Consider the following 26,677-nt stretch of genomic DNA (forward strand, 5'->3'; position numbering starts at 1 on the left):
GTGCTCTACTTCGGTTTTGGTGGACAGGGTAATCGGCCAGAACTGTGGCCGAGTACCCAGTCCACCAAACTCTTTGCTCTATTGACAGTTGGAAGTATTGCAATGTTTCTGATAGTGGAATTTACGCTGGATCCAAGGGCAGAAATGTTTAACTCACCGCCCGGCTGGTCCATCGACCGATAGGCGTCTGTCTACCCTATTGAAGGCAAATGTTCATTTTTTACTGGTCAGGACCCCCATAGAAAATGGTTCTGTTTAATTGAGGGACGAAGTTAGAAACATATATTTATTAATTCATCTCAATTACGCATTTAGTGTTATCTTTTTCTGTAATTGTAACCTCAAGATCTTCATTCGGCCTAGAACCTAGTTCTTGCAGGGTCCTAGAATTAATGACAAAAGGTATTTCATTAAACTAGCAATCCTCTTTTGTGAATTGGACTAGCACCTGCTATTCCTGGCTCAGAAGTTGATACTCATGTTTTTTGGCCCAGGAAAGCACTAACACAGACAGAAACTAAACATGATGCTAAGGCCGCATTATGAAGGATCCAGAGTAATCCTCCTTTCTCCTTTTTTGTGATGCCTCGGAATTAGTTAACTGGGGTCCAATAATTCTGGGGACAGGGAAACAACAGTTTCATATTTTGGGGGAATAATATAGGAGAAGCAGTCTTACTGTTCCAATTCCCGTATGTTTTCTCTGCTATTTCACCCAAAAACTTCTCTTGCTTGCGGCAATTGAAATCTCTAGGTGTAATACCTACCACTCACCCGGGGCTGTTCCTGCTAAACGCATAATTCTGTAGTTACCAGTCCCATCAGAACTTTTAAACCACCCATAAAGAGGGTCTAAGAGCCATGTTTAATTTGTGTTGCTTCCTCTCTGTGTTCATTTCCTAACCCATCAGAGGCAAATATGATGCTGTTAAAGAGCTAAACACAGAACAAAGGGTCACCCAAGTGATGCCATTGTTGAGGAAAGGCGGAGTGGTGTCGTTTCCACTATTTCTGACTTTCTTGTGAATCAATGTTAATGTCAATGTTGCAGTTCCAAAGATGTGGTAAAAAGTACAACTGGAAAAACAACTCCAGTACGGAGCAGTGAAAGGTGCTTCAGTCATGACAGCCTGAGCGCCAGAAGCACCCCTGCAACCATTTGTCAATGAACTAGATGCACATTTTAGGGAGAAGGTCTGGAATTGCAATTTTAAAAGGAACACCCACTTTCTGCCTTCAGAGGGCACAGGGCCGGCTCTAGGCTCACGGAGGCCCTGAGCAGGGAGTGTAGGTAGGGGGCCCGAGGCCGCCAAATCCCTGCCAGGGGCCGCCACGCAAATATGTATCTAAGGATATATATTGGCGTGGCGGCCCCTGGGGTTTGGCGGCCCTGTGCAGGTGCACAGCTTGCACATGCCTTAGGCCGGCCCTGGAGGGCATTGCAACGTCATAATATGTAAGTAGTTTCACTGTAAACATGACTTTACCACCAAAGAAATACATCTCTCAAAGAGGTTCAGTATTCACAGATGTTGCCTTTCATGTGACTAATCCATGTTTTACAATCCGCGTGCTTTACAATCAATGATATATAACAAGGAACAGTGGTTCATGTGGACAATGTGATATCTGGTAATGATTAGCTTAATGGCAATATTTCTGGGAGAAGAGATGTCGGACAGACAAGAACCATATACAACTAGACATTTGTCAATATTTGCATTTTATGGACACATAAGTAATCAATTAAATCAAAAAGAGTGCTGGGTGTCCCAAGTGAACATAGAACCTAAAACTCAAATAAGTTTGCGACATGTAAGTTTAAGGTTTCAAAAATACAGAAACTACCACATTATTTAATTGCTAAAGCACAGCCATCTAGAACAATGGTAGGGGCTGAGAAATGGTTAGTTTTGAGGTTATGTCGACGGCTTTTCAACCCCACCTTCAGTAGGGGGTCTCCTCAGGACCTAGTATAGAAGGACACCTAAAATGATAATCAGGGGGTCAGTAAGTATGTCAACGAAGCATGATAGCAAATAACCTCAAAGATATACCAAGTAGAAATATCAAAATAAAGTGGCGTTTGATGACATTGGTATAGACTTTCCAGGTACATTTAGAAGTGATACAGTAATGCAGGCACACTGTCTAGAATGAGCAATTACAGGAGAAGACGGATTTAGGACACAAAGTAGATGTTTTGTGTTTTGTTTAATAAGTCTACAAAAGCAGCTTAATAAACAAATACACAATTCCAGAATGAACCTATTGGAAGGTGTGATTCAATCCCACGTGCTCAAAGCATAATGTAAGCAGACACGAGAATTTCTATGAGATCAAGTAAGGCTTTGAAATCCGACATTCGCTGTAGAGTGGGGAAAAGCAAAAGCCTTGAAAGGCAAAAGTTGTTTTTGGAGATATAATATCAAATTAACATAGAAGCCATTCAGTGGAGTACCTTCCTTGAGCTACATAGCTTCAGGGGTATTTTCACTGCTGACTACCGTATAAATAGGGAGAGAGCTATTAATATTGCATACACATATTCATTGCAGAAGGTGTTGCAGCTTCCTAGAACTGGAAAGGTTAAAATGGTTATGCAACCGCCATGCAGCTCTGAAGATATTCTTTTGAGAGGCATGTCCATGTTGAGCCCTTAGCAAATCACCCTTTTATGGTGGGGCTACAAGAGTGTCGAGAGAGGTTAATACATGAATTAGCTTGGTTGACACAACACCCTTGATGGGACATGTCTACAGATACAGGCAAAAAATCCCTTTAAAATATCCTTCTCCTTTCCGTAGGTAACGTCGGTCGAACTCGGTACTTAAGTTTACAGATGTGCTATTGAGGTGGAAGGATACAGTAAGAAAATTAATAAGATATAGAATTTATGGTGCCTCTCAATGGTGTAAAAATGTATTAACTAAATGCCAATGCAAGGTTGAGAGTATAATGGTGAAATCTGGACGTGAACTTATATAAACTTTTTTAGTTGAGTCGTCCCCTTACGTAAACTTCGGAAAGTAGTCTTAGGAAAAGACTCAGGGGCTTATTACGACGGTGGTAGTCTTAGGAAAAGACTCAGGGGCTTATTACGATGGTGGTCGGAAAGCCTGTGACCATCGGTCGGAGGCTTTCCGACTGCCATCATTGGTTTCAATTCCAACCAGCTGATAAAGATGCAGCTGGTCAGAATTGAAACCGGCCAGTCATTCTGGCTGGCTTCTGACTGGCTCAAGGACCTAATCGACCGCCACTCGGAACTGGCTCCAAAATCCCAGAGGGTGGCCTTTCTTCCCTTGGGATTACAATGCATGGTTTCTGATGTGATTTCCATGACGTCCTGTCATACATGGAAACCATGTCGCAAAGCGTGTTTGGGGCCCCATAGGAAAATGTAGGAATGCAACCAAACCGTGTTTGGTCGCATCCTAGTTATGTGGTTGGGACAGCCAACCAGGTTTCAGTCGGTCCCAGGACCAAGTCAGTGTCGGGCTGAAGTTCCGCCTGACATCGAAATCGACCACTAAGTAGGAAAAGGTGTCTTCCCTCTTGAGCATCTTTTTGGTTCACAATGCTTTTCAGATCAATAGTAAAGAGAGTTTTCACTGAGTCAGACAGGTTGAAGCAAAAGTAGCAAAGGAGATTTATGGTTTACCAAAAACAAAAAAAGCTTTCAGTGGAAGCAGGCGTGCCCAGTGGCTGACGGAAGAAACAAAGTGATCAGATGTGTTAGCATCTTCATTGAAAGCTTTTCCCGTTGCAAGTTTTATTCAGTATAAATGCCTTCAGTGGGCATTAGTTGTGGGCATAAACTGAAATGACTGAGCATGCCACTGCTCTTAGAGAAGAGGTCTAGTATGGCTGAAATAGCCCTCTCTCAGCACGACCATTTCCCAGAGGCGTTTCGCAGAGTCACACTATCTGTTGCATCTGTCCTGAAACTTGCCCTGGTCCTACTCTTGTGCTGTGGGCTTTTCATCCTATATAAAGCAAGACTAAAATGTATTTGAGGGCTTGCCCTTTCAATTTGTCTTCAGGGTTGGCTGCCTTATGACATTGTTCTTAACACAATACCTAGTACAGGGGAGACCACTGGTGAAAGTGAGAGCAGTTATATGCCCAGGTCATCGGTGGTTATTACCTTTTCAAAGCCATTGCTGTACCATTGTTGTCCTTTGCCCAATGCCACTTTTAAGGTCGAAGCCTACCAGACACTGCAGCTGTCTGGTTTGCTAACGACATCTTGAGGACATTTGGAAACCTTGGATTTGTGGTTTGTAACATTTTCTTACTTTCTATTTCCTTGTTTAATTTGTTATAGGCTGTCTAGCGTGAGTTTGTCCTTTCCGTTGCCCTTACGTTATTTACTGAATACTTCCATGTGCTCCTTTTCTGTAAATAGGCCTTAATCTGGTCATATGTTCTGCACATTCAAAGACAGAGGTCAAATGTCAGACACTGTCTTCTGAGGGAGCTTGGCATTTACTTTTCTTCCGCTGACTTCAAAGTGAGAGGATTTATGTGCCAATCATGCTGGCTATTGGGGGTAAATCTGGTAATTCTGAAGCTTGGTGGAAACAAATATTTTAATACAATCATAATTAATCAATACAGTAGGTGATGATATTTCCTAATTATTGTTTGTGCACTGTATACTGTTATGAGTAATACTGTATGCCTGTGCAGATGTAATGAGTGCAGAATTTAGTGATTGATGGAATGCTTGAAATAATCTCAGCCATTGGTAATCACTTGGGCCGCATCCCAATCCATCATTATTTTGCACACTACGCCACCTCAGTTTTGACCCACCTATTGCAAATCAGTCTTGACCCTGCTCATATAGAAACAGTGTAGCCCAGACTGCCAATCCAGGTCCTTCCTGAAGCAGAACACAAGCAATCCAGGACTTGTTTCCTCCTAGTTAGCAGCTCATCAGCCAGGGACAGCTTGGTGCCAGTGACACAGCGAGCACGAGACCCTCGTCTGGGCATACCCATCCCACATAGGGTGACACAATAATACACAAAACAGTGACCTCTACACCACTTTACTCAAAACCAATATACTCTACGTCACCACACTCTACATCATTGCAGTCTGTGTCACTGGATTCAACCCCACTCCAATCTACTCTGCACTACTGTACTCTACGCCACTGCACTCTATGCTACTTTACTCTGCACTACTTTATGCCAGTGCACTCTACACCAATGCATTCTACGCCACTCTACTCTATACCACTATACTTGGACACTCTACACTTCAACACAGTACTCTCCTCCACTGAAATCTGTGCCTCTCTACTTTGTGCCACTGCAGCATTGTACTCTATGCCACTAAATGCCAATGCTATCTATGCCAATCTACTCTATGCCACTGCTGTCCATGCCACATTACTCTACATCAGTGTACTATGCGCCATTAATCTATGCCACTACACTCTATGCCAATTCACTCTACTCTGAAACAATCTACTTTACGCCACTTAACTCTATGCCACTGTACTTTACACCACTCTACATTGCAATACTCTACTCTACGCCACTCTACTATAAATCACTGCACTCTACGCTAATGTACTCTACACCACTTTACTTTAAACCAATGCACTCTACGCCAACTACTCTGCACCACTGCACTCTACACCACTGTATTCTAATTTGCAAATCTCTGCTCCACGCCACCACAATCTCCGCCACTGAATTCTATGCTACTCTTCTCTGCACCACTGCATTTGCTACAACTTCACTCTACTGTGCACCACTCAATTCTATCCCACTCTACTGAACTCTGCGTCAGTGCTCTCTACGCCACTCAAATCTCTGCTACTCTACTCTGTATCACTTCACTCTACGCCAATGCACTCTGTCACTCTATCCTACTATTCAGCATTGCACTCCACTCTATGGCACTGCACTCTCCGCCATTCTACTCTACACCTAAGCACTTAATCCGGCACCACTCCACTGTTCCTTGCACCACTTCACATTACTCTGAATCAATCTACTCTATGCAACTGCACTCTATGCCACTCTACCCTGCACCACTCCAATCTACCCCAATTCACAATACTCTGAAACAATCTCCTTTAGGCCACTGAACTCTACACCACTCCATGTCACTCCGTGCCACTCTACACCATTTTACGCCATTTTGCTCTTAATCACTGCACTGTACGTTAATGTGCTGTACACCACTTTTCTCAATTCCAGTGCACTGTCCGTCATTGTACTCTATGCCAAATACTCTGCACCACTGCCCTCTGTGCCACTGTACTCTAATCTGCAACACTCTGTGCCACTGCACCGTAAGCCAATTTACACCATTGTGCTCTGTCACTGTTCTCTACGCCACTCTATTCTACTCTGCACCACTGTACTCTACACTACTGCTGTCTATAGCACCCTGCCCACTGCATTCTACACCAATAAAGTCTACACCACTGCAATCTCACCACTGCACTCTAATTTGCAATGCTCAACTCTGTACCACTCTACTCTGCATCACTCCATTTTACATCACTCCACTCTGCATCACTTTACTCTATGCAACTGTACTCTACACCACTATACTCTGTGCCACTGCACTCCATGCCACTCTACGCCTCTGCACTCTACCCTGCACCTCTCCACTTTACCCCATACAACTTCATGCTACTCTGAAAGAGTCTACCCCACTGTACTCTACGCCACTTTCTGCCATTGCACTATATGCCACTGCAATCTATACTGAACCATCCACTCTACTCTGCACCACTCTACGCCATTCTACTCTACTTCACTCCACTCTATGACCCTCTACTTCATTAAACTCTGCTCCACTCTGAGCCACTCCACTCTACAACACTCTACTCTGTGCCACTCTATGACACTACTCAACTCTATGATGCTCTACAGAACTCCCCCTACGCCACTCTATTCCATGACACACTACTTCATTTTATGCCACTCTATGCCACCCAACTCTAACTCTCACAATCCATGCCACCCTGCCATTCCAGACTACTACTCTACGACAATCTACTCCCCTCTACGCCACTCTGCAACACTCTGCTACACTCTCATCAATACCATCTACGCCACTCCACACCTCTCCACAACAATCTGACACTCCACTCTAAACCACTCTGAAAGTTTACTCCACTCTGTCACTCATCTCCACAACACTGAACTGCACTCTGCCCCCTTCCACTGTACGACAGTCTACTCCCTCCACAACACTCCACAACATTCTGTTCCACTCTGACGCTCCACTTCATGCTACTCAACTCTAATCTACACAACTCCACACCACTCTGCAATCTATGCCACTCCATAACACTCCACTCTACTTTACAACACACCACTACACTCCATGCCACTCTCCTTTATGCCTCTAACCTTTAGCCATTCTGAACAGCAGTCACACTGGTGTACAAATTGGCTAAAACATATTGGCAACGCCAATAGCACTTGCGTAGGCGAGAACTATTGGCTGTGCCACAGCTTATTAACAGTTCATCTTTTCAAAATATTATGTCTTTGCTGTGGCTTCCGAGCCTTACTTCTTTTGAATGCGGACATGGCTACTAGCAGCACAATTTGTAACTCTTCTTCCTAATCAACAATGCTTGATCCTATGACAGGATAAACTGTAAATCACAAAATTAGGGCGGGCCATACACAGTACTAACACCAGTGGTCTGTTGCTGTTCCCCCAAAGGACACAGGCCCCTTTCATTTACATTAATTAATACTTTCTGGCTTATCCCTGGGGAACTGCCAGTGCAATATGGTTCTTGGGACAGTAGATTAGTACATAGGTTGTGTCTTCCTGCCTCTGCCCCGTCAGAATAATGAGTACCAGAATTTATTAGAAAAAGTAATGCATGTCACACACTTCACAAAGATACAATTTTGGGGGGGAAGTAACAATTGCTACTAAAAGAGAAAGAAATATAGTTGCAATTCTGAAGAATCTCATTTTATCAAAAGAAGCTATTTAAAATCACTTATTGCCTGACTGCACTTCACTTGTAAATTGTAAAAAACATGTTTACAATGATTTGTCTGGGCTTTTAATGTTGTAAAGGTTTTAATTAATCAAGCAATAAATATATTCCTATTTTTATTATTATTATTGATGATGATGATAATCCACATCAAAAAGACTGATGTCTTTTAGGCACTCTGAGGGCTATCACAGCACAGTATCAGGTCAAAGTTAAAGGGAGATGTTTCTTCTACTTGTTTTCTCAATGCTTACTTAACTGATCCATGTTGACGGACAGAGACACCCACATAGTTTTAAGTCTGGCAGTAGCCAAGACATTTTGATTTTAATAAAATATGTATACCATATTGACATATTGAGGTTTTCACCCACCTCTTTTCATCCATTGGTCTGTTGTTGTGCTGTTCACATTTTGCTTATGCCCGCTACTGCATATGGCATGGGGCAGTAGGTCAACCTACTTAAGCCACTAGTTAACTTCCCTTAGAGTGACTACATTTTGCTCTCTATGAGACCTGGCATTCTTGGCATGGTTTTCTAACCTAACATTTTGCCTTCAGACCTCCTGTTGTTGCTGACTTCATTTTTGCTGGTATAAGGGCCCTGCACGCTTTACCACTGCTAACTTGTGCTAAAGTGCTTGTACTCTCTCCTTAAAACATGGTATTATTGGCTTATACCCAATTGGCACATTTAATTTACTTGTAAGTCCCTAGTAATGTGGCCCTACCCGTGCCTTGGTCCTGTAAATTATTCTCTACTAGTGGCCCTGCAGCACTGAGTGTGCCACTCGCTTAAGTAGCACTTTACACATGCCTTAGGCCTTCTATTGCAGCCTGTGTGGGCTGTTTTAAACTGCCATTTCAATCTGACAGAGTACACCTTTTGCCAGACCCAACCCCCTTTTTAATACATATAAGTTGCCCAGGTGGTAGGCTCTGGACAGCCCAGAGATTAGAGTGCAATGCATTTAAAACTTAGGACATGTACTTTTATGTTTTACATGTCCAGGTAGTGAAAAACACTTGCATTCATTTTCCTTACTGAAAGGCCTAATTCTCTCGTAGGATAACATTGGAGTTACCTTATTACATTTAATAAGTGTAATTTCCAAATGGGAAATTTGGAATTGTAATAAACCATGCTAACTTATGTTGAAGTCGAATTTCAAATAACAATTTTGAAAATGGCACTTTCAGAAAGTTTTTCTTATAAACAATTGAGAGAGAAAGGGTGGTTAGACCTTGAAGGTCTAATAGGAACTCCTGGTCCCCTTAGGTATAATAATTAAACAAATGGAGGAGTAACCACTAAGGATACTAAATACCTGTATATTTATTACGGTATTGAGGTGCATGCCCTGAGACCCAATCTGGGACAATCCTTTGTCCTTAGAAGACCCCTCACTCACCAACCTAGTTGGTGACATGCTTCATCATCGGGGTCCCACCCGGACGGCCGAATGCCATCCAGGTGTGCTGCGACACCTGATTACAGTGGAGCTGGTTATTCTTGTTTTATATGTGATATGAATAGAAAAGTGTGGTTAAAAGTTGTCTCAACACTACCCACTCGAAGACTTTATTCTGGAGTGGTTGGACAACCAGTAAAAATATATATATAATTATATTTACATGTGGCCCCTTTGCCTGATTAGGTAGGCTGTGGTGTCGAAAAAAAGACGTAAAGAAAGTTAAAAGGGGAGGTCTACATGTTTCAACCTTCGTGTGATTGTAGAGGTTTTCATCAGGACCAGTGTATCTTAGGCTGGGTGGTCTACACACGCTAAGGTGTATCCTGCCCTCGCCTAATAGTATGCAAGAAATCACAAACCGGTGATAAAAAAAAAAAAATGTTGTTCTCCGTGTAGTTTTGATTAAAAACCTGTGAAAAAAACAGGGAGAAAGGGTGTGGTGAGGGCATATTAATCCAGTGCAAACATCCAGAGAATATGTGCTTGGTGCACTGTGAGGAGATGTGCCCGTTACCGGGCTGGAACAATCGTAACTGGAGCAGGCTTACGTGCTATTTGTGAGAAAAACACGCGTTTACTGCCATCAGGGTGTTACGCTACATTCGGAGCTGTGATGTATCGTGATTTTTCCAAAATACGATTGCCGCTGTACCCGTGAGTGTCAGAAACATGAGTGGGTACGGCTCATGCGGTAATAGCAGTATCAAAGCTCCGATATCGGAGCGTGCCGTGATTGAACAGTAAATAAATAAAGTGATGCGGCGCAAAACAGATCCTAAGTGCTGATAATTCAAGATCTGATTAAAAAACACACACACACAAAACATACTCGCATACAGGCAGCACAAGCAGTCATCCACATACGAGCAGATTGACAGAAAGTCCTTACTCGAAGCGCGCTGATTTAGGGCTTCTGAGCACCCCCGACCCTGCTTTATCGTGCAACCACCATCTAAAACGGAAAGTGGTAGGGAAGTGAGAGGATCGGAACGGTTCCGTCGAACCTTCACCCATCTGGTTGGGCTATATCAGGACTTACTTGTGGCTTCAGGAAATCAGGCTGATTAGCCTAGCAGCGATTCGGTCGGGAGCTCCGTGGAAGTGAGGTACGAGCTCTAGCGTGAAGCCTAAAATGAACTTCCGTGTTTGCAGAGAGGACGGGGCATCGTCACGTGGGGCCCGGTTGCTAGGGTAACTCTTGCTCGAGTCAGACGCTAGGCTTGCGCAGCCGCAGATGGTTGTGCAGCCAGAGGACGTCGAAAACTCGGGATTTAAAGGACTTGGATTCGGGGGTGGAGGGAGACGCTCGTCAGCGTAGTGTTGGACTAAATGTGATACGTAGTGATCGAGTTATCAGAAAGGAGCGAGGGATCACTTGATGATCCTAGGGGAGGACAGAATCTTGTAACGGATCATTATTAAATGAACTTAAAGCAAATACAGATCAGTGATTTTAACTGGAGAGCACTGTATTCCAGGGGATATTGTCGTTGAGACCTGTACTCTGGGTGGACAGTCTATATATCCAACGTTGCTCTTTTTCATAGAGTCGTTGTGATAATCTGTCGCCCGGTGTTAGCTGTTCTATGACAGTCCATGTCATATCATTGGGCGTATGGTTCATGGAAAGGTAGTGCTCAGTCAGTTTAGTCATAGATTTCTTGCACCGGATGGTGCTTCTATGCTCGCCAATTCTTTGCTTGACCTTCCTGCTGGTCATACCTACGTAGCGAAGGTTGCAGGGACAGATGATAAGGTATACTACGTTAGTACTGTTACAGTTGGTGTGGGATGGTCCAAGTTTTTCCTGGTTCCAAAGAAAGAGTTTTAGTGTTCTCCGTCAGGTGGCACACGCTGCAATTGCCGCATTTATAGTGCCCGGTGACGTTTGGGAGGCCCCACGCATTGAGGACTGTAGGCGATGGTATTCCCAGTTTTCTTGGTCTAGTGTTCACAACCGCGTCCTTTATGCTCCTGGCCCGTTTGAAGGAAAAGAGGGGTTTCTCCCATTTCAGATTGCCCGTGTTGAGTATTTTCCAATGTTTATGGATGGCTTTGGTCACACTGTTTGATGCTGGGCTGTAAGTGGTCACACAGGTCAGTGGAATGTCATTGTTGGTCTTTGTGACATCTTCCAGAAGTATCTCACGTTGCTGGTTTCTGGCTCTTTTCTGGCTTTGGTTTAGAATCTTTTTTGGGTAACCTCTAGACTCTAATTTCGAAGTGAGGTCTCTTGCTTGGTCTCGGTAGTCTTTGAGGTTGCTGCAATTCCTCCGTATTCTAAGGAATTGCCCGTATGGCAGATTTTCTCTTAGTGGTCTCGGGTGAAAACTCTCAAACCTGTTCTTTGCTGTAGGTTTGTAATGAGTTTTGGTGTGTAACCGTCTATTTTCCTTGTTTATGACCAGGTCCAGAAAGACCATGTTTTTGGGGTCTTTTGTGTAGGTGAACCTCAAATTGTCGTCCTTGGAGTTGAGCCAGTCAAAGAAAGAATCCAAAGTCGTTTCTGGTCCCTGCCAGATGACAAAAATGTCATCTATGTAACGTTTCCAGAACGTTATATTGGATCCAAAGGGGTTGTTGTCGTTGAGGATGAACTGTTCTTCAAAATTGTACACGTATAGTCCGGCTACACTTGGAGCAAAAGTGCTGCCCATAGAGGTACCCCCTATTTGCAAGTACAGTGTTCCCTCATATTCAAAAAAGTTATTTTTAAGAGCCAGTCTGGTGCACTCTAAAATGAAACTCTTTGGTGTTCTTTGTGTCCATTCTTCTTTATTGAGGACTTTCTCCAGGACTTTTAGGGTGTCGTCCAGGGGTATGCTCGTGTAGAGACTCTCTATATCGAAACTCACGAGTAGAGTATTCTCGTCCACTTCAATCTGGTCAAGTAGTTGTAGAAGATTCTTAGTATCCCGTAAGTAGGTAGTGGTCTTTTGTACAATTGGTTTCAGAAATACGTCGCAAAAGTGGGACAAGGGTTCCAGTAGTGATCCTATACCGGATACTATGGGTCTTCCCGGAGGAGGGTGTTTATTTTTGGGGAGGGTATAGAAATATGGAGTTTTGCCCTCATTATTACACAGAAAATCGCCCTCTTGTTTTGAGATGAAACCCATGGCTTCCCCATGTTCCACAAGGGATTTTATCTCTTGTTTCAGATCTTGTGTTGGGTCACTTGGTAGTCTACGATAGTTCCGCTCATCTGCTAGTAGACGTAGGCATTCATTCTGGTACATAGTCTTGTCCTGTATGACTACTCCTCCACCCTTATCGGCTGGTTTGATCACTATTGTGTCACAGTTTCTCAGGTCATCCAGGGCTTTTCGTTCGTTTTTATTGAGATTGTGTAAGGTTTTGGTGGTTGTAATTTCTCAATATCATTGAACACTGCTTGTTCGAAGGCTGATAGTTCCACTGGGGTGGTATGCGGAGGTGGTGCAAAGGTTGATTTTAAACGTAATCCAGTCTCATTGGGATCATCGTTTGTCAAGGGGTTGTCCAGAAAGTTGGCATTTTCCTGCCTTAGCCGTTTGTTGCCTGAGTCACATCACTGATATAGTTGACAGTTAATTTTGTGTATTTCTCCTAGACAGCCACACATAATTGGGAGCTTAGATGTAACTAGATGGGCCATTACTGACAGGATGGAAGGGACAAGCTGGGCCCTGCCCCACTTACACTTGAATAGTCTGTGTCCTGTTTCCTCACAAATGGCTGCATACCTCCTGTAGTTATTCTGGAGCCAGGACAAGGAAGGCAGGGCCCTTCAAAGGCCTGCCTCTAGGAGCTTCTCTCCACTTCAAAGGTACAACTGGGTTTAAATACTGGACCTCAAACACCAATTCTTCAGTACACTTCTGGATATGTGGATACTCTGCAAGGAAAAATAACTGCTAGGCTGCTGGGCTGCTGAAAAGACTGCCACTCTGCTGGACTGCTGCTCTGAAGAACTGCTGCCCTGCTGTCTCGTCCTGCTGCTTGTTGCCCCCTGCACTCTTGCCTGGGTAAGAAAGACTTAACCTGCATCTCTTGAACCAGGAACCCAGAGTGACTCCAAGGGCAAGTTGGCTGGCCTCCTGATCTGAAGCCTCAGGGGGACCACAGGCTTCCAACAACCTTGCACTTTCTCCTGGAAATTGGCATCTGTAAGTCCATCCTGCCTAATGGTACACCCAAGTCCTGGACCCTTGGAAGTGAGCTTGAGATGCTCTGCCATTCTCTGTTGATCCAGCAGAACGACGCATTTTCTCTGCTGTGCGGAACGAACCCGAGCAGAGCCAACTGCTGTGTGGATTGGACCCTTTGCAAAGACCGGCATCATATCGCAGCCCATTAGAACTGCTGCTGTGCAACACGTTCTTGGTAAAAGCCCTCGCATCCCTTATTAATGGCAGCCTCGACGACGACGACGGACTCTGCATTGTAGCCTCGCAGCTCATCGGAACCAACGTATCACCCTCACTGCACACCAGATCTCCGACGCCGGATTTTGCATCGCTAGCCTCGTCAATGGGATCCTCACCGATGACACAGATCCTCACACCGCAGCCTCGCTGCATCTTGGAACCAAAGCATGACTTCAACTGTGCAGCGCATCTTTGATGCAGATCCTCGCAATATTCTGCAAAGCAGGTTTTAAGGTACTTTGTTCAGCTGGGCTCAGTGGATCCCTTTCGCTGGCCTGCACTCCATCTCAGTTGGCCTGAACTTTTGACTTTGTCATGGCCAGGCGTGACCAGATACTCACAGTTGGCGCTTTATGGAGCTATTTTTACTAAAATCTCTAAACTTGCCTATCTCCGCTTATACTGATTATTTATTTTTCGTTTTGGTCTTGTTTTATTTATTAAAGAGAGGTCTATTTGTCTGATGGGATGTGGTATCCTTTTTGAGTGGTGTTATTGCTTTATAACTGTTTGAAGTGTTGCACACATACTTTACACAATTCCTCTGAGTTAAGCCTGGCTGCTCTCTCCCAAGCTACCAGAGGATTGAGCACCGGTTAATTTAGGGTTGGCTTGAACCTCACCCTGACGAGGATTGTGGTTGCTGCTTGAACAGGTCTCACACCCAAAAAAACTCATTTTTTTACACTCTCACTAGGAGCACATTTGCAGACAAGTTAGTTCCCATCAGTACCAGTGTTTTTGTTTTTACTTTATAAATATTACTTTAGTGTTCCCTTTGCATTTAGAACCTGATATGATGGCAGAACACTTCTGATTCACATTCTTTCATTATCGGATCCCATCTCCTGCCAATGCTGTTGTAACATCTTTTTGGATTGTTTTGCTTTTCTGACTGCTGCAATTTAACAGTATGTCCGATCAGATTGAGTCCATTTGAAAGCGCCTACTGCATCTACTGCATTTGAAACTGTTATGTATTAAGTTATCTTCTATTTGCTTTTCCTTCTTCATTTCCTATTTTATTTTCTTCCTTTTTTCTTTCTCTTTCCTTCATTTTTGCTTTTCGTGATTCTTTTTTCTTTCTATTTCCTTTTCTTTTTCCTCTCCTTTCTTGTTTCTTGCCTTCTTTCTTTCTTTCCTTTTTCATTTCTCTTACTACTTTTGTTTTTTTTCTTTCCTTCCCTCTCTATTCGTCCTTCTTTTTCTTTCTTTCCATGTCCTAATTTCTTTCACTTGTGTTCTTTTGCCTTCTTTCATTCCTTATTTTCTCTTTCTTTCTTTTTCTTTCTTTGCTTCTTTCTTTCTTTCGTTTTTTCTTTCTTTCCCTCATTCTTCTTTCCTTCTATTTCCATCTTTCGTTCACTTTTCTTCCTTCTTTCTTTAATTTCCTTCCTTCTTTGTCGTTCCTTCCTTTCTTCCATCTTTCTTTCCTTCTTTCTTTCTGAAAGGCAACAGGTTTGCAGCCAATGCTAGACTGACATTTTTAGGTGTTTTGTATCCAAGAACTTTTGATTTTACTAAAATTATGTCTATAGCATAGTTACTTATAGGGGTTTTAGCCAGACTTCATCCATTAGTATGTGGTTGACGTCATTATGTTTTTTCCTCCACCCTCTCAAGCCTGCATTAAGGGGCAATACCCCTGCCCACTTCAGCCATTGGCTGACTTGACTACAAGTTGCAGCATGCCATACATCCACATGAAACACATCCACACCCTAAGTAGTTCCTTTCTGTGATGGAGGGTTCTATGGAAATGTATTTTTTTTTTTACCCAACACATTTTTTTAAATATTGATATGGGCCCGGTATATTCCCAAACAATAAAGTTTTCCTAAAACCATGACAAAGCACGAATTGCCAGAATACTGACAGCCACAGCCAGACCTATTGGCTTTGCTAATGTCTGTTTGAATTTGTTTCATGTTACTTTTTAATAAAAGCATAACCATGGTTCTATAGCAAGAGGTGTGACTGAGCCAGGTTATACTAATGTTACCAACGTGGCTGTAAGCGATATCTATTCCAACAAAATCACATGGCTACTGGAAAGAAAAATATATTTCTGAGCCCAACTAGTATTCAAAAGACGGGAAGAGTAAGCTAAGCATTTGGAGGAGGAAGGTTTCCTCATGGTATGCAATGCTTTCCCAAATGCAGCTAAAATCGTTAAATTCAGGAACTTTGTACTGAAGGACTGAAGACCTTCTCATTCTTCAATTAATACCTTGTTGTACCACCCTGTCACTCTTTCCTGTTAAGGAAATCACATGAAGTTGAATTTTCAGACTGTGATTTATCAGTGTAAACAATATATATTTAATTGAATTCCTGTGCTCCTCCGCATCATTTTGGTTTATGTTGCATACCACATTTCCCTCAACCATTGAGCTCTGAAATGGGTTGCCCATAGGAAAACCCCCAAAATTCTAGCAGACATCAGGTAAAAACTATCTCTGCTAAACATCAGTTGGTATAATGTGAGAGCCGGTTTGAAATATTATATTGAAAAATTATGTGTGGCAAGACTTCACTGGTGAAATCTCAAGATGGTGTGGAACATAATGCACTTACTACTGCAGATATCCTCACCATGAGTGCGAAAGAAATGTGCAGTAGTGAATCCTACTAAATAGATGGGTGTGGTTGTTCCAAGGCGTGCTTTGCCTTAAAAGTTCAAATGGCCTGGATATGCCTGCAAGTATTTACGTTTGTTTGCTTTCCCAGACTCCTCTGTAACACTTTTTGCAGCCGGAGGATTTACTCGACGCAAACTGGAGTATTTTCCCCTTCAGCATGGTTGGAGAACAGATCATCCCCAGATTTTGCATTTGCACAATTGGCCCCATTCCCCTTTGCAAAGATTTGTGCTATGTAGAACATGGCACAGGAGCCGACATGCAGCGGCATAACTCCTGTTGTCAGCGGCTAGGGCGAGGCACGTGTTGTGCCCCCCAACGCGTGGACAGTTAGTACTTCTTGGCACACATTTAAAAAAAAAAAAGAATTAGTAGTATAATTGTTTTATTTTTTAAAATGTTCCACCCCTAAGAATTTCGCCTTGAGGGCAACCGCCCCCTGTGGCCTCTCCCTCTCCCACTCCAGGCCACTGCCGACATGAATAGTCAAATGACATTCCTCGTAGCACAACTGAAACATGTACGCGGGAAAGATCTCCAGGTGCATGAAAAAGAATGTGTGTGACTACCAAAAAAAGTATATGTATGTGCAGGGAGGGATTTAAATCTCCACCGATTCTTTGTTTACTGAATAGGGCCCTCATGCCTCACTAGCAGATCCTGTATGCAAATAGGATGGACCAGGGAACAGAAAAAAATCTCATACGTTAAAAGTGCCATTGACATTGGAAAAATATACTTCCAAACATTGCATTGGGGATTGTGGTAGTTATTTTAAAAATTACAGTTTTAAGTACTGCAAAAGGTTGTGTTGGTTGTTTGTATTTGCCCCAAGTAATCCATTTGACTGATGATCACCATGCACAGAGGTTCTTTCCTCCTCATTCCTTACTCAATCATATTAATATAGAAGAACCCCCATTCGGACTTCCCTGCTTTGTCCCCATGTCATTTCTCATTTATGCCACTTAATGTTACCAGTGCTGATGTGCGTCTAGAACATTGGCCTTTTTCATTCTCATGCCTGTGTGCTCATGTTTAACCTTGTTTCCCCCTGAGACCTTCTTGCTAATTGTGATGTCCCTTCTGTTTTCTTCTCCTTTCTACTCAACAGTGTTTCCTACCACAGAGTCCACTCATGTTCAAAGATCAGATGCAGCAGGATGTTATTATGGTCCTGAAATTTCCATCTAACTCGCCGGTCACGCATGTGGCAGCCAATACACTTCCCCACCTCACCATTCCCGCCGTGGTAACCGTGACCTGCAGCAGGCTTTTTGCAGTAAATAGATGGCATAACACAGTAGGTATGTACCTCTTGACCTGATTTTGTCTTGTACCTTGTTACCCAGACACCAGATTGCACTTTGTTTCATGGTTATGTGTAATTAGCTCAACTACACATTTGCCCATGTATTTTAGCTAGTAACTCATTACTATGTCTGGGTGAAGGTTTTACAGTTTAACACAAAAAAGTTGCCCAGGAAACTCAGGAATAATTCAGGAACGATTTGGTGCCCCAAATATTTGGGAAACCCAGTCAAATAACTGATGTCTTATTCTCCTAAATGCCCTGCAGAGGAGGCACAAGGATCTGCTCAGACCTCCCTGTAGCCATCTGCTGCGGTGCCCTATTTCCACCACTGTCACTTTCCCAGCCACCATAAGCGCGCTACCATTACCATGGTATAAAGTCTGTCTTTATAATTGTGGAAAACAGTCCTTCTATTACGTCTGTACTGCTGCAGACATTATAGAAATTATGGAAATAGAAATACTTTCTAATTGATTGTTGCTGTACACAATAGAAGAACCATCTTCTGCAGTGGAGAAAGTACTTCTTCTGCTATATACAGACTTAACAGTTGTATTATTGTCTGCGTTTATAATGTTAGACACTATTAAGTATACCTCAATGGGCGGTGCTGGGTTGGTACCAGGGAGGCGGGGGCAATTGAGAAGGTGTTACAGCACCAGAGGGAGACAGGCAGCTAGTAAGCATGCCCACTGTCCAAAAATGACTTGTCTTAACCCTACAGTGCATTTAGCATTCCTACATATAACACTTTCTTGACCACAATTAAGCACTTGGCAGACATCACCTCCCACATTTTGGCGAACTTTAGCTGGTGTTTGAATCCCCGCATCAGCTAAAAATCCCTTTGTGCCTACTAATCACTTACTTTAGTATTAGAGCTGTACAAGCTGGATGACTCTCGGTTTTTTCCTTGCATATAATAGGCTGTAAAACTCAAATGTTTGCCGAGAAATTATGCATACAGTTTACCTATATTTTCTCAATAAATTATATATGTTATCCCAGCTGCAGCTTCTTACATTTACATGCATGGACAATGTTCGTGAGAGTGAATGCGCATTTCATGAAATCATAAACGTGGGGGTTGAAAATAGCCCGATGGGGGTATTTTCAACCATTCAGTCTGTAAGCCAAGCAGGAAATACCAAAAGACTGTTTAATAAAGTGCTGGCTAATGCCCACCGTTGCCAGTCTTTTAAAACACCACTATACATTCACATGTTTTAAAGTGCAGGTAGAACAATGTCTCCTTCAGTGCACTGGCCATGCCCGACTTCGTCAGCAACACAGAAGCTCCTAACAAGAGAATCTCCTCGTTTACCTCTTCTGTGACCAGGCAGACACCACTTCCAGCTCCCTCTTTACCCAGCCATATATTAAGCATCCGGCCCTGGTCGGAGCCACTTTAAGCTTAAAACCCTCCCAATTAAACATTGACCTCTCTCTTTCTCTCTCTCTCTCTCTCTCTCTCTCTCTCTCTCTCTCTCTCTCTCTCTCTCTCTCTCTCTCTCTCTCTCTCTCTCTCTCTCTCTCTCTCTCTCTCTCTCTCTCTCTCTCTTTCTTTCTCTCTCTCCCTCCCTCCCTTTCTCTCTCTCTCCCTCCCTGTTTCTCTCTCTCTCTCTCTCTCTCACAGTGCTCTCTTTGAAATGTCTGTCCCTTTTGCTTTCTGAAACCTGTTAAGTCCCACCCTCATCTCAGCAAGCGTGCATTTGTGCAGTACTACCTGTCTCTCTCCCTGCTGATCATCAAGATCTTTCCATCTAAGCAACTGTTCCTTTCCCAACATGTTTTGGTTCAGTTCCTTCAATTACACTCTCAAAGCAGGAGTTGGCACGTTCTGTAACGTTTCCCCCAGCACTCCACCGTTCAGTTCTGGGTTGTCCTCATACCTTCACCATAAAGACCACAATACTATTATTTTTCTGCAAGATCTCTCTTGTGCTACTTTGTTTCTTGACCAAGCGAGTCCTGGGTACTTCAAAAGCCAAATCTCTTGTACACCCGCCTGCAGGGATTGTCCAAAAGCTTCAATCTTTCTTGCCTGCATTCTACATAATGCCTTCTGTCCACTTCTTAATGCGATCAGCACTGCTTCTTTTGTCTCATTCATGGTTTCACGGATCCTCTCCAACCTGGCCTCACTCCTGACTTCCCCCACTCTCAATTTCCTACTCGTCTCCCTTCCACTTCAACACTCACCCGGCCTCAATGACTTCCTCCATCCTCTTACCAAATTATTTCTTATCCTCAAAACATTCAACCTCGCATGCATCCTGTTATTCCTTCCACTGTTTGCAGTCAAATATCTTCTAACTACAAAAAACATACTAAACTGGCTCATAAACTGTGGAATAGACTGCCGGAATACTTGGGATTTATCTCGGATGAGGACATTTAAAAAAAAAAAAAAAATTGAAAACATTCTTATTCAGAGCTTAGTGATGATGTGTTGGAGACACCCTTTTCAGGGCAGTTCTATTTTAGGAAGCCTTGTAAAAGCGCTGGGACATTCCTTGGAGTAGCTGTGCGCTATAGAAATTACTTCATTCATTCATCATTTTATTTGGTCTTTTGCTTATCACTGGCTGTCATCCCCACTGCTTCAGAGAAATAGATCGTGCTGCCATTCCGGCTAAAGTAAAACAGTGAATTTTGTTGTCCTGTCCTGTTACTAACCATTCAAACTTCCCTCATGTTCCCAGCTATCTCTAGGTCCTTTGATACTGTACCCATTACACCAGCGCTCCACCTTGCCTTCAGCACAGCATTAGACTAGAGTGCATTGCATCTGCAGGGACCACTCATTTTGCATAGCCTCTTTCTCCTTCATCAAATCTCACAAACCTTCACTTGTGGCAGTACCTCAGGGCCCCATCACGGACCCACTCCTTTACTTTCTCTGTACGACTTCACATTAAAATATCATTTCTTGCTTTGGAATCTCATACTATCTGTTCATCATCTTGTCCTTTCCATTTTCTCCTCTCTGTAAAGGCCAATATTACGACCTACGTCACAGCCACCCACCACTGGATGGTCCTTTCTTTCATCAAGTTTAACTTTACATATACAAACTTCACCTAGTGCTTCCTGTTTTATCCACCTTCACCGATACGGTCACGCCACTCTTTCAGGAAGGAACTTGGATGTACACTTTGCCACTCAAATGAAGCAAACTGAATGCTATACCTCTACTGCATCAGCTGCTGTTTCCAATTCCAAAATAGGACCACATCAACCAGACCATTCCGCCAAGAACCTGATAAACTACGTCGGGCACTATCACAGGCTCATCATCAGTTTTCTGCAGAATTCCTCCATCCTACATGGACAAATAAATCAACTTTACCCCTCAATTACTCACCCTCTGGTACCATCACAATGAAGTACTGCTGTATGTGCAAAAGAGAGCACTTTTCTTTTCAAGTCCCTTTCCCTTCGATGCATCTCAGTTCACAATCTCTTACCTCCTAACTTTGCCCACATAATCCACTTAAATTCTACAGCCTACATGCTCGACTGAGACTTTTCACGCCTTTCCGTCACTCCTGTGCTCGCTAATGCACAGAACCTTAATGTGCATTCAGATCTCTCCCCCTGCACTATCATGCACTCCCACTAAACCTGCAAACTATACAACTCTGGTTGTTAAGGACGAACTCAGAATCAACCTACTTGCCAAGGAACCTTGAATTTACAAACTTTCAGAAGTGTCCCACGCAATAGACTCCATCACCCACAAAATGTCACTGAGATATTTAGGGTATTGATGTATGCTCCTGTATCTGCTACCCACTAACATCCCACTACATCGTCACAATCCCCATGTTCTTTATTTAACCACCAACTAACCCATTTGATGTACGACATTGTTATAACTATAGGGGGGGTCTTGTCGTAATGCTGCTGGTGAAAATAAATACCACTGTTCAAAAACTACGGTTAGTACTATCCTGAACAATTTTACATGTTGAAATAAGGCTTCTAGAGCTGTGGGATATCACGCATGAATGTGTCTGCTATAGGTTTGTATAGGACAATATCGAACCATAAATCCCTCTACGGGCTTTCATTGCTTTTAGTCAAAGTGTGCCCTTAAGCACCTTAGGTATTAAGAACTCGAATTTTTTTAACATCTCAATAATGTCTTTATTTGCAGTTTTATATAATACGGACAATGACACGTGTGGGTATAGAGCATTTCACATAAGGCAAAGCAGTTTTTTTTGTTTCTTTCCCAACCAAAAGCTCTCATTTTCTATGTTCATAAAGAACAGTGTAAAATCAAGTTGGTAACATAAAATAACATTGAATTCATTAAGCTCATACCATACGAATATAATCTACACAAATAAATGCACTGAAAATTGATAAGCACTCTAACCCCTCTTAAAACTACAATCTAGTTTGTGACTGTATGAGGTGAATAAACCTAGACACATGAAGATGATAAACAATTGCCTAGATGGAGAAAAGATGAAGACCCACGACCAAGATGGCCGCTTAGAATCATGTCTTTTTGTGTAAGATCTTCTTCTGGATATTTTCAGTAATGCATTCTAGACATTAGTCTTTATATATTTAAAAAAATCAATATTCACTGCCATTGTGACAAGAGGTGTGATTTATGGCGCATCATCCACTGGCCCTGTTGTTTTGGACCTTGATGGAGTGGGGCCCATTGCTGATTTAACACATGCTGCTGAGAGGTATGAATGGCACAGCAGTTCCGGTTCAATGTGGGCCTGGTAGAGTGGTTGTTTCATAAGGCTATTGGCTCCCAGGGCATGTGGATGGACACACGTCCTGGTACCCGATCATGAACAGAGATCCTAGGTGTTTATGTGAGATCTGGTGGTAGGTGGTATTGAGATCCCCAGCAATAGTGGACCATCTTCACTGAGGGATGAATTCAGGCAAGGATTCCAGAAGAGCACATTCTCCCATTGCCATCCTGCCTCCATCACTGTCATTCATCAGGCGATGCAGAATGAGACAAAGATAGGGTGACTGGGGAGTGGGATGCAGATCACCACCATCTAACTATGGCGGGACCAGCCCGTCAGAGGCAGCTTCCTATGATCCAAAGTGGTGAAGGCAGAGCGCAAGGCACCTAACACTGATCCCCAGTAAGATCAGACTTCAGGTGGCCTTTCGGATGTCCTGCAAGGTGGTCTTTAGCTCTGATGAGGGTGCCTGTACGGTGGGTGGAATTAGTTTGATGGTTTAGTTGACGGTGAAGGGTCACCAGACGTTTAGTACGTTTTTGAAGAATTCTGCTGGGATCTGTAGCAGAGGGCTCCTTTCTACTCTGTCTATTACTCCCTTAAACATCCATTTGAATAATAAAATGAAGGATACCCTTTAATGATCCGGAAGAGGGGCATGTCACGGTTTTTTATGTGGATTCTTCTAGGGCACAGCCAGTCGTTTGAAGGCAGCTCAGAAATCCTTGGAATGGATTCAGGCTTTAAGAAGGAGCGAGTGGAAAGTTTTAAGGTGGTTTCAGCTACCCAGAGTTTGTGTACTGTAGCGGAACCCTAAATAACACAGCTCCGCAAAAGCATAGTTAGCTAATTTCAACATTTCTGTAGCACACATGTGTAATTGCTTGTTTGTTTTTCTTTCTTGGTGGTGTAATTAGGCATACTTGTAAAAAGAAGAAACCCTAATCTAAAAGTGGAAACCAAACGGAGCAACACAGCACTAGAATTGGTAGCCTTATATGAACCAGAGTAAAAAAACAAAAGTTTGCTAGTAAAAGCGTCTTGTTTAAAAGAAAATGTGTTGTGGAACGGAAGAGGCCCGTCTGCAGTAAAACCCCGGAGTCGTTAGCAGATTTTTAAAGCATCGTTGCTCATTGACTCAGAAAATGAGTGAAAGTTCTTCAAAAGTATAAAAGCTTCAGTTAAAGTTTGGTAAGCATTCATCACAACGACATTACTAAGAAAAGAAAACAATCCCAACGTAATCTTCCTTAGGGCTAATACCAAGTAAACCGAATAACCCCTTGAACGAGAGCTGCCTTTTTATAGTGCTGCAAAATTAGAATAGCCCTGCAGCAAACAGCTTATGACTTGTAGTGAAACCAATAAACGTAGTATTTATGCTTCAGACTACAATGTGTTTACTTGTTCAGCATTTCTGCCAGTAACGTGGCTTGCTCTACTATGTCCTAAAAGCTTTGTTAGTCTCCAATTTTACAGCATCTTAACTTTTACAAGTTTGTACAACTGAGATCTTTCAATTTAATTGTACGGTGGAGACTCTACACTCCAGGGATTATTTCACACGATGTTTCATTTGTTGTTTAGTTTCGATTGCATATGCAGAGAGCTCCTGGACACTGCTCAGGGACAGTGAGCAACAGAAGCTTCACATATTCAAATGAATGGTAAATGTCTGTAACATGCATTTACAAACAAACTGCTAGTGCATCTACAAGAGAGTAAAACACAAGGACATGGCCACTGCGATAACCTTAAAAGAGCAGTGCATGTGAAACAGCAGAACAGTCTCAAGGATTATTGTCACTGAGGAGACAAGGTGGCAGCAATATACCAAAACAGATCTGAAAGTGACCTACTCAGGTTTAAATGCCCTTCTATTTTCTGCTAGTGGGCGGCTGTTTGTATCCATTACTACGACCCTGGAACATCTGAACTCCCCTTTTTTTTATCCAGGAAGTTATGAGACCCATGGACAATCAAACCTCTGTTTACTGTAGACCTGTCACTCTGCTTCCTACATACCAAGTTACATGCTGAGGTGCTTTTGAAGGGGGTTTTATGTTCGAACTACGAGTTTGCCTACCACGATTTCATTAACAATGAGGTAGCAACCACTACCTCGTCTAAACCGCTATTTTTTTTACCACGAATTCCTTTATCACAATTTTTCATGGTAAAGGAATGCGTGTTAAAAAATAATGCTTTCCATCTAGTACCCTGATCCCTCCACCTCTTAAAAACTGATTACCCCCTCCCTAAAATTAAACACGATTACCCACACACACACTAAATGTATTCCCCCACCCTAAAAATATATACGATTACCAACACACCATTAAAACAATCTCGATCACCTTCACCCTCTAAAAACTAACCTCAAACACCCACCCCTAAAAACTAACCCCAAACCCCAACCCTTTATACTAACCCGAAACCTTCCAACTAATTCCCCCACTCTACAATTAAACACATTGAACCACAAACCCTAAAAACGAATTCCCCCACCCTATTATTAAAGATGATCACCCACACACCCTTAAAACATACACGTTCACCTACACCCCTTAATAAACAAACTTAACCCCCAGAAAACTAATTTCCCGCTCCCTACAAATATTCACGATCACCCCACCTCCTTAAAACTATCTCCACACCTTTTAAATTAATTCACCCACCTTTTAAATAAATACGAACACCCATACCCCCTAAAAACTAAACCCCAACCCCTAAAATCTAACCTTAAACTCCCCCAACCCCTGAAACGTAACCTCTTTTACCATTGAGACGCTCCTCCGAACTCCGCCCTGCCCAAACACTAGACCAACTCATCCTTAACTACGCACATAGATGGTTAAGGCTGAGTCGTCGTTCGGGCAAGTCGTTGTTCGGCTTGCTTTACTCCTGTACTCGTTGTTCCGGATGTTTCCATTTGAAGGGATTACAGGTGCGGTCATCGATAAGTGAAATCTTATTTTTAATCCAATTGGGCTTTAAAAGGAGGGGGCACTGATTCTGTACCAAACCGTGCCAAAGATATAGCTGTGAAGGTCCATTTGCGTCTGGGTATTTCTTCTCAAACACTTGATTCTGTGACTCACATGCTGCTCACCTAGGTATTTTGAGGCTGAAGAACATTTACGGCATTCACTTCAAATACAAAGCGGTGTAAGACAGAGGTGTGTGTTCCCACTGTTAGTATCTCAACATCTCATTTAATGGTTTAATACGCCATTTGAGAGACACAACAGTGATGCCATTGCCAAGTGCTGGTTAGTGGTCATCCCAGCCAAATTAAATATAATGGGCCTGGAAATGGTGGGCTAGTTGGAATTATGTTTACTTTTAATGGGAGCCTATTGTGTACCTGATGTGTTTATGAATTGATTTATATACTTACTCAACCTTTTATGCAGTAGTACCACATCATCCGAGGTCTGTTCTACGACATATAAACTCAGAGCAATGGAATCTGAAGAGCAGTTTAGGAAGGCCCTAAAGACATGGATCTGTGGAACATCAGATGACTCATGCTTCGCACTCATCTAGATTCTAACCCCTTACTGCTGTAGCTCGTTATCTGATAGCGCCAGAAGGCTCCTGTGGGAGTGACAGTTCGCGCTTTACAAACCCCTCATTTCATGACCAGCTAGGAGTTAAGAATGCAAGCTTTTAATTACAGTGACTCAGCAAGAGCAGGACACTATTATGCTATCATGCTGCAATGAAGGTTTTTTAACTCGCCCATGGGTGTTGTGGTATAGGAAAAGAAGAGACATTGACTATTTTCTAAGCAAGAACAGTGCCATCTCTACTAGATGCCACCGGCAATGAGACAGACATGAATGGTGTCCTAGAGAAGCAGTTGGGGAACACAGATAGTATAAAGGCAGCAACTTTAACAGTGATGGAGAAGATTCAACCCAATACTGGTTGCAGAACTATGTGTTTGCGTGTTGCTAATCCTACGAGTCAGAAGACAATTAAACAGTTAAAGGCGCAATGATACTAGTAAGATACTCGAACAACCACATAGTGCTCTTTTCAGTGGTGCAATTTAAGTGGCGGGCTTAGCAGCAAACGTGTAACCTCCATAAAGTGAA

General features: G+C 42.8%; 1 protein-coding gene across 7 annotated transcripts in view; it reads left to right on the plus strand.

The window, feature by feature from the left end:
- The window catches only part of NBEA (neurobeachin), a 1,787,704-nt gene that overhangs the window by 1,693,106 nt on the left and 67,921 nt on the right, over positions 1-26,677 (plus strand). For all 7 annotated transcript variants that reach the window (XM_078657170.1, XM_078657173.1, XM_078657172.1 and 4 more), the window contains one exon: positions 17,644-17,836. In XM_078657170.1, the coding sequence (XP_078513296.1) occupies positions 17,644-17,836 (193 nt within the window). The remainder of the gene's footprint in view (positions 1-17,643; positions 17,837-26,677) is intronic.

Source organism: Lissotriton helveticus, chromosome 8, assembly GCF_964261635.1.
Source record: "Lissotriton helveticus chromosome 8, aLisHel1.1, whole genome shotgun sequence".
In the NCBI taxonomy this organism is placed as follows: Eukaryota; Metazoa; Chordata; class Amphibia; order Caudata; family Salamandridae; genus Lissotriton; species Lissotriton helveticus.